At 38.9% G+C, this 9,665-nt stretch overlaps 1 protein-coding gene across 1 annotated transcript; it reads right to left on the reverse strand.

Moving 5' to 3' along the window:
- Positions 1-7,196: 7,196 nt before the first annotated feature.
- dand5 (DAN domain family, member 5) lies at positions 7,197-8,977 on the reverse strand. The gene is made up of 2 exons (XM_084095890.1): positions 8,580-8,977; positions 7,197-7,537 (listed from the first exon to the last, which is right to left on the reverse strand). Exons 1-2 carry the CDS (start codon positions 8,964-8,966, stop codon positions 7,265-7,267), a joined length of 660 nt encoding a protein of 219 aa, XP_083952016.1. The 5' UTR covers positions 8,967-8,977; the 3' UTR covers positions 7,197-7,264.
- Between the last annotated feature and the right edge of the window lie 688 nt (positions 8,978-9,665).

Below are 9,665 nucleotides of genomic sequence, written 5' to 3' on the forward strand. Positions count from 1 at the left end.
AATTGCTTAACACTATGTTTGGCCCTCTGGCGGTTAAAACATAAAATTACGTTGGCTATACGTGTAATAAATAGTTTGGTTATTAGGCTACATTAGGCTTTGCTTTGCTGTTCTGCGCGCGATTAATCTGATTTGAGGCTTATATGGTTATAAGTGAATTTATCGCCCTCCTGAAAAATAGTAAAAGAAAGAAAAAGAGACAGATATCCTATAGAAATATCTATTGAAACAACTACCACACGTTACTCCTCACCATACACGCGCTGTAGAAGGGACCTTTATTTACAATCATGACGTACACACTTACGGACGGAAGTAGCCTATGAAGTTTCCCGGGAAATCCGTCCCGACAGCTCTAAATTAATCGGGGTAAGGTTATCCACCATTTTATATAATTTTAGCATATGTTTTCAAATATGTCTTCAAGCCTGTTAGAAAAATAGGGACATTTGTGAATGCAGATTGAAACCCTAATTTATTTAAGCAATAATCATTAAATAAACATATCAGTGGAATCTTTGTAAACATTCTAAGAATAGGTATAAAAACCTTTCAATCCATAGAAGCTACCAGGTTATGGGACAACATAGGCCTATTGGTTTGTTTGGTTTATGAATAAAAAAATAAAAAAGTATCTTACAATAACACTTGATGACTGCAGTAAACACATAAATGGACAAATTATAATTTCCCAAACCATGATGCAGGTTTATTTCAGCTGAGCTGCATTTTGGTTGATCCTAATAAGATCTGTAGTTGTATTTTATCTCTCCCTCTCGTTACTTTAACTATGGGTGACAAGGGCACCTTGAGCTGCAGATGTTCTCACCGATGACAGATGGTATTGGCATCATCAGTGTATGTGTGTGTATGTGTGCAAGTACGCTGGCATCACGCAGGGACAGCGGGCAGAGCCCATACCGGCTTAGCGCCACCTGCACCCCCTAAATTCTAGCCCGAGACCCCTCTCCCACTTCTGTATACGCTCTCTGTGTGATAATGTGTGTGGGAGTTTGAATTCTAGGCAATCACAGAAGCAAAATCACAAGAAAAAAAATCCCAAAACATCAGAAATTGGCCTTGAAAATACAATAACAATGTCCAAAAAAACAATTTACCTAAAACTGGCATTCTCAGTTTAGATTGGTGCCCGATGGGAGTCTGAACAAAAGAATCTGGATTCGCAGTGAATCGCAATTGCAGTGTTTGATGTAAAACAGCCGTCCTGGATGTGTAATTGATAACAGAGAAGCTCTAATTGTCTCATTTATCTTCATGCAGACAGCGCAAGGCTGGTGGAGCGATTACTCTAGCCTGGCCAGCAGAGTTAGGCACAGCGGGCGGATGAAATCCAGCAGAAGCCCAGGCCAGAATCTCTCCAACATTTCATTTCAAACATTTAGACCTTTTCAGTTTCTTTCTGTCTGGTAGCAAAACATCATCCAGTTCTATCACTTCAGTGTGACTTTTCCTTTGATTTTAAGTGACATATTATGTTATTCTGTTCTGTATACTATAGTGGAAATGGAAGGTCCAATTCAGTGTATGCATTGCACTGTAAGAAAAGTCTGTAGAAATACAGCATAATGTATGTTAATATGAAACATTTTCTAGATATGAAGAGTTCAGATGCAAAAGCCTCTAAGTGCCATCTGAAATTTTCTTCTAGAATGATCATTTTTATCAAGCTTGTATATTTAAGTTCAGTAATTTCACTTAAATGACAATTAATAGGTCATTTTCATTGTCATTTAAGTGAAATTACTGAACTTAAATATACAAGCTTGATAAAAATGATCATTCTAGAAGAACATTTCAGATGGCACTTAGAGGCTTTTGCATCTGAACTCTTCATATATATTTTCACAGGTGCTGAAAGAAAGCTCTGTGAAATTTTATGCCAGAATATGATCTATTTGTGCACATTTTCATTCTTAAAAATAAAGGTTCCACAGCAATGCCATAGAAGAACCATTTTCGGTTTCCCAAAAAAACTTTCTTTAAAGAACCCATCTTTTCTTAGTGTGAAGAACATTTTCATAATCTAAAGAACCTTTTTCCACACTATATATAACCTTTTGTCTAAATGAAAGGTTCCATGCATGTTAAAGGTTCTTAGAACCATAGATGCCATTAAAGAACCTTTCTTTTAAAGTGACTGCAGTCAGTGTTGCATGTTAGTACACTATTTCAAACACTGCAACATTCTCACAGCTCTTCTCAAAAAGTTTTGCACTGCATCTGTGTCATGTTTAACAGAAGACATTTAAAAGCTTGAGGGAGTGTCTCTCACTACCGCTCTCTGAGCGTTGTGATCCCAGAATAAGCGAAGAATCAAAGTCCCAAATCAATTAGAGACTCTCTGGAGTCGGAGTGACATTCAGAATTCACGCTCATCTGTGCCCAGATTCTCTCTCTTCGCTGCACTCCGCTCAGCACAATGCGAGAAACAAAATGGCTCCCGCGGGCACTTCCTGCATCTCTGAGAGTGATGAATTCTTAAAGAGAATTCCATTTCCTCTTCCTCTTTCCCCTTGTGCACTCAAAAGCCATGTGTCGAAAGCTAAGGAAAAGACAAATAATGAGCTTCTCCCCATTAAAACCTGGCATTCATTCCTGGAAGAAATTCATCATTTCTCCTCTTTCTTTCTCTAGATTTTCTCTCCCAGACACTAGAATTTAAATGTTGTACTGTCCGTTAATATGCCTCTGTTCCCAAACCTAGTAAACTGCCTTGCTATTTACTGCCTATCACAACTGATTTTGATAGTTTTACATTTGTATGTGCAATTAAGTATACAACACACAAATATTTAATGAATTAGTTATACATAAAAAAAATTTGTCTGCCATTTTGGATAATTTTTTCCCTATGTGCTCATCGCAATGCATTATGGGATGGCCCTTGAAGAATATATGTTTAAAATTGGCATGAAATGGAAGTTGCGATAGTCTTGTCTTCCCTATTGTGACGTACTATCTATCTGAGTGAAACGGCTTCTCGAACAAGAACAATTGTAGGGCGGGACTTGATTTTGTCCATTGGGAATTGATTTCATGGATTTGGATCTCATGTGAGTGACAGGAGGCCCCGCCCTCGCACCAGTAAATGCATCATCAGAGAAGAGAAGAGATGTCGGGTTATTTTAATCAAGTTATTTTGATGAAAGATTATGGGGGCACATGAATTTTAAAAACATGATGTGCACGAATAAATCATTTAAAATAATACTGTAATATTCCATTAAAAAAAAGAAAAAAAAGAATTGTCCATTTTGATTCATTGTGACTTTCAGAAGGCAGCATAACTACACTGCCTACCTTTTGGAACAGCTTTCGTGTTGGGAACGCACATATGATGCCTTAAAACGTGGGCAGCTCACTAGGCGCTGGAACAGAGCTTATGTCTCCTGTTCTCTCAGGGTAAATGAACACAGTTATGCTGATGCCAGCAGACACCAGCACACATGGACGCTGAGCTCTGAAACATGGCACGACAGGAAAATATGACATCAGGCAGGGCTACACAAGATGCTTTTGCCAAATGTCTAGCCTTAATTACCCTAATTAATGCAATTAGAGTTGTTATGTGACATCACCTGCATCTCACAGGCTTTAATCTATAATGTCTAATTAATATGTTTGCACATCCCACAGGTCAAAAACCAGGACCGAAAATCACATGCATTTGTGCATCTACACGAGAGCGACAGAGAAATACAATAAACACAAATTGCAGTAATGTCCTTTCATGTATACTTATTCATTTGGATTTAAAATCAAGCGTCGTATGTGTTTGTATGTCAGTTTTATATTCCTAAATGAACTCTTATGTATTTCATTAATATGTTTTTAAGTACTTGAATTAAAATTGAGCCACATAAAATTGCTTTGTCTTGCAATCTTGAGTATCGGCTTCAGAAAACTTGTAATATAGTTCAAGTCACATAGACTATACACCTTTATGATACTTATATAGTGTTTTATGTATTTTAGGAGCTTGACAAGATGCATAAAAAAACAGATTTTTCCTTTTATGTTCCATTGAAAAAACTAAAATAACATTGGCATTGGAACAACATGGGGGAAGTAAATAATAATCACAGTTCTCATTTGGGTGAACCATTTCTTCAATTTCTTCTAATACCAGGAGCAGTTTGCTATAAAAACATAATGTACCATGAATGAACACTACAAAGAACCTGGGTGCTTTGCATCACCACACTCTGTTTGGAAACTTTTTAATTCATTAAGAAATAGACCCAAAAAAATGACTCCATAATATCTAAAAAAGTGTGAAAAAAGGGTATTTACAAGTAATGATTTGCAAATGTAAATTTTTAGCTTTTTAATAAGACACGTTGGCTGGTTGTGTCCTTTTATATCTGCAGCTGCTCTGGGTTTTGTAGATATTGTGGATTGGACGTGAAGTGAAGGCAACTTAATGTACAATTGTAATGGAGAATTGTGGGATCCGACTGAAGCACTGGAAGCTGGCGATGCCCTGCGGCACAAACTCCCTATGGCAATCATGTGCCAACCTTGCCCAGCTGCTCCCGGGCACCCGTGCCACATCCATGTCATTGCAATCGAACCATCTCTAAGTTTACCCTGGCATTTCACACTAAAGACCCCGAGGCATGCAGGAACGCGGCCCCTATCACCATGCTTAGAGCTGTCAGGTCCAACCAATCCACCATCCACCCATGGACCCGCTTCAGACCCATGCCTGCATTTCAAAGGCCTCAATCAGTGCCACATTATTAGGAAGGTTCAATATGCAAAGGTCCAACTGGTCCACTCTCAGGAGAAATGCAGTGCTGGGCATGTGTGGGGTGATTGCAAATTAAACCAGGCTTAACAAACATAATAAGATGGGCTGAGTGACAAGTTGTAGATACTAGTTTTTCCTCTGCCGTTCATGCAAATATGCATACAAATAATCAGGTTTAAACATAAAAGGCTTGTTTTCGCTGTAATGCTTTAAAAATATTTCCCTCGTTGCTGTGAACCGATCCTGTTCCTGCAGTCTCGGGATCGCACTAACCACGCGCCACTTAAGTTTCCTCTAATGCAGTTTTAATGTCGCATTTCTCTTGCGTGTTATTCCGCCGTTCTTTGCTTACTCAACCTTTCACATATAGGCTACTTAGCAGCTCGCGTTGTAGTCATTGTCTACCTTTAACGAGCTTACTTCACGGTAGTTATATTTCCCATAGCTCTGGTTCTTGGCACGAGTGAAGCGCGAGCCCAAATAAGAAAAAAAGCCCCCGCCTCGTGCAATTCATGCCGTGGCAACGGCGCCCTCAATGCCGCTTAAGTGTTTCGCGGCTTATAAAAAGCTCCACATCTGTTGCGCGACGCGAGGAACCACTTTGGTTTAAAATAAATAATTAATTTACTTTTTCCACCAAATTAACCACTATATAGATAAGAACTGTAAAATCCACAACACGTTAGAGTTGGTGGAGCGGAGGAGGTTCGTCATACTGAAAAGCATCTCGCGCGCAATGCAAATTGAAGATGGCGTTTTGACAGACTGCCAAGGCGATGTAAAGAAGAACCCCCTTGTTCTCCCTCGGGCGATTTTTCCTATAGGATAAGTAAACTCGACCTTTTTTTCAGTCAGGTGCCAGAAAATCGATGAATACAACTTTTATTTTTCTCTGACACATTCAGGACTGAAGTGCAGCTGTCCTATAGGGAGATGGGGATTCCCACAGTTTTGAAAAGAGTGATTAGGAAGCAAAAGGGTAAGTGCATTTTGATGTTAAACGATAGTCTAATTAATGCAGCAAATTAGGGTCTTTCTTGCTTATGGTCGTATTGTTTACTTAAGCTAAATGAAGATCAGTCCATATTCTCTATAGCCTAGGCCTACCCCATAAATGTTATAGGCCTATATAGCCTGCTTAGATGTAGCACCCGTTAATTAGCGTAATTAATTTCCATTTGGTAAATAGGCCAATATGGAAGTATAGAATAATGTTTTTGAAAGGAATCTCACCATGTCTGCATTTATTTGACCAGTAACACAGTAAAAGCTGTAATATTGTGAAATATTATTACAATTTCTAATAGCTTATTATAAAACGTAATTTATTCATGTGGTGACAAATTTTCAGCAGCCATTACTGCAGTCTTGAAGGGATAGTTCATACACAAATGAAAATGTTGTCATTATTTAATCACCTTTATGTTGTTCCAAACCTGTATGAGTTTCTTTCTTCTATTGAACACAAACGAAGATATCTGACTTCCATAGTATTTTTATTTCCTACTATGGAAGTCAATGGCTACCGTCCACTGTTTGATTAACACCATTCTTTAAAATATCTTTGTTTGTGTTCAACAGAAGAAAGAAACTCATTCAGGTTTGGAACAAAGGGTGAGTAAGTGATGACAGAATTTTAATTTTTTGGTGAACTATCCCTTTAAGTGTCACATGATCCTTCAAAAATATCGGTTAGACATATCTCTTTGTGAGAACAATCTTTGTACATTGGTTGAATGTTTTTGATGGTAAAGCATTATGGAGGCATTTAAAAAGAAAGACTTGCAGGCTTTTTTGGGTTTTCTTTCCGTTGTTTTATTGATTTCACATTGCTTTTTATTGGCTACTGCAACAGTGTGAAATTCGTTGCATTGTACAGGTTTTTTCTTTGAAATTTAAAGAACTAGCTATAAATATCTCATATTTCCACTCAAATACATCTCCACAAAATGCAACAAATATACCTCCATCCACAAGGTTGTAGTCAAGTAAACTGTACCACTTTTGACAGTCATCTCAATATCATAAGTGGTCCAATTTACCCCATTTCACACTATTCTTTATGTAGGGTGAGTAAAATGCATTGCTTAAATAATTTTCATGCAACCGCGACACTTACTGGTGAAACTATGAAATGACACGTAACCATCAAAGTAGCCTACTGGATCCTTCATTAAACTGATGAACAGCATCGTCATTACAGTTAACAACACAAAGATCCCGCTGAATATCAGACGGTAGTTTACAGAGACGCTTTCCCTGTATTCACAGGGACTCGTGTTTAATACATCCCGAATCGTATTTCGGACACTTTTATCAGACACGCAACACAAATATTTCACATTTATGTGGATATATAGGCCTAGTCCTCAAACACGCACACACACACACACACACAGAGAGAGAGAGAGAGAGAGAGAGAGAGAGAGAGAGAGAGACTATTGGTGAACTTAAATATTAGAATAAATGTACAAAGTGAAAACTTATCAGTTATAAATGATACATTTCTGTGTTCTGCACTTTGACCTCTTCACTGCTAGTTTCGCACTTGCACTCCTCGATGACCATGACGCGCCTCTCGCGCACCTCAGTCCCGCAGCGCAGCGGCACGCGCACGGAGCGCGATTTAGAGGGGCCGCAGCGCGTGCACGGAGCTCCTGGTGCACGAGCCTCTCCACTGGACGGAACGAACATGGAGCTGCACTGACCGAAGCAGAGATGATTGTGAACGGTCACCGTCTCACAGCCGTCCTCCGTTATGCGCTGGGAACGGTGAACACAAACAAACATGTAATAGGCTATAACAACACGTTTCTCAACCAGGGGCCTGGGCCCGGGCCTCAAGATGAATAATGATTTAAAATAAGACAAAGCAAGCATTAAAATAAGCTAAAACAACTAAAAATCAAAATATTGACTCAAAGTCAAAAAGGTTGAGATCCACTGATTTAAAGGTAAACTGTTTCAGCTAAGTTAATGATAACAATAACGACGATGATAATGATTTGTATCACTGAAAATTAAGACAACATAATCATTATCATTTACCCACTGTCATGTCACTGGTATGAAAGAATCATTCTTTCCTTCAACGCATTGTGTTGTCAAGCTAAATTGCATTTTAGATTTATATAGGCCTATATCTAGAATTGTCCTTATATTTAAACAATATCACATGGATATGTGTCCATATATTTATAGGCTATATAATTTGTTAACCAATTCTGATGTAAAATTTCCTTTATCAGAAATATAATTCAAAATGGCGAAACGTGCATGTTGTCGCTTTGACACTACTTTTATTTAAATATTACTGTGTTGCATAGCATATAGGGCTGCAATTTATTAATGATATAGGCTATAGCCTAACTTGTTTTAAAATAGGCTATACGTTACTCTAAAAAAACCCTAAAAATAGGGCACAATGTAGGCTACTGTATTAATTTAACGGAATTTTTTTTAACGTATTTATTTTTTACAGGTGTTTTACCTGTATTTAGAATTTTTGAAACACTTCATTGCGATGTGCTTTAGGGTTAACGGAAATGTCCGTAAATTCACTAGATAATGTCCGGGTGATAAGCTAGCCTACCAGTACTTTTTCTGTTATTTTACGGATTTATTTTTTACAGTGAAAATCGTGTGACCATCACTGATAGGTAGCTTACCGTAGGCCTATAGCCTATATGACGTCACAGAATAAGCTACTTCAAGTTTCACGCTCACTTATGTAAAATCACTTAACAATAAAATGTGTCTAACATTGTTGCCAAAAATATTTCCCCGAACAGTAATGCATTCTTACCTGTGTGAAGGGCACCGCGGCACAGCTCTGTTTGGTCATGTCTTTGGGGTTGATGCGCAGCGCCACGGCCTCTTTGCTTCGCTCGCTTTTGTGCATGACTTTCTGCCACATCTCGAGACCCTGTTTCCTCCTCGCGTCTGCGCCGGTGCCGCTCGCGCTCACCGGAGGGAGCAGGGCGGCGGGTTTGGTACGGGTCAGGGCTGACGGACCGGCACGTCCGAGGGCCAAGAACGCGGGAAACGCGCCTCGACTCGGGGAGTTTTTGGACGGCACATGACTACTGGTTGCTCGTCGCATAAAATGATGAGGGTTTAGTTTGACAACTCGAACAGATCCCCGAATAGGTTCGTCTGGTCCATTCCCGGAGGATTCCAAATCTTTCGCCATGTGTCGGTGAAAGTCCCGTTGAAAGGCGCTGCGAGGGAAAGCGCCAGCCAAAGTGACCACTGACAACAGGATAACAAGGCTGATTTGATAGGTCATTTTTGCAAAATTATAGAATATTGGTTCAAGGTTTATCTCAAATCGATTTAGCTGAAGGAAAACTCTCTGAAGGATGTCTCTTGTTGAATAATCTCGCGGTTCAAGGTTCCGTATGGTCACCTTGCTGTCGTTGTGGACATGAAGCCGGAGCTGACCGTTTATATACTCTCAACGGGTTCTTTCATGACTGCTCATCATTGCTTTATTATAAGTGTGAATATTGCTATTGTACTCAGATAATGGCTGTGAGTGACAGGTGAGTTTTCGTGAGGCTGTGACAAGTGCACCTTTCATCTCATCTCTTCATATCACACCCGTGGGAACTGAGGAACTTTGCTATTGTGTGCTTTTCACATGTAGCCTTTTTAACATGACATATCAGTACATTTCTATTTCATGATTACACTTTCAGCTGCATCAATAGATGCTATTTTTTTTTTTTTTTACCAAAGTGAAAATCTTTCTTTCACAAGAAAAAAAAGGCTTAGGCTATATATACACACAATCTAGTACATACTATACCTTGTTTACTCAGAAAACCCAATTTAAGATTAAGATTAATAGATTGGTTTGAGTGGCAATTCTTAATAGACTTTTTTACTA

This window comes from Abramis brama (assembly GCF_963993115.1).
Source record: "Abramis brama genome assembly, chromosome: 2".
Classification (NCBI taxonomy): Eukaryota; Metazoa; Chordata; class Actinopteri; order Cypriniformes; family Leuciscidae; genus Abramis; species Abramis brama.

What these genes read in the sequence shown, in the direction of transcription:
- dand5 (XM_084095890.1), bottom strand. Translation starts at nt 8,966, where the DNA reads ATGGCGAAAGATTTGGAATCCTCCGGGAATGGACCAGACGAACCTATT. An exon ending in CCGCGGTGCCCTTCACACAG is followed by an intron (nt 7,538 to 8,579) that starts GTAAGAATGCAT and finishes CACCGTTCCCAG; the next exon opens with CGCATAACGGAGGACGGCTG.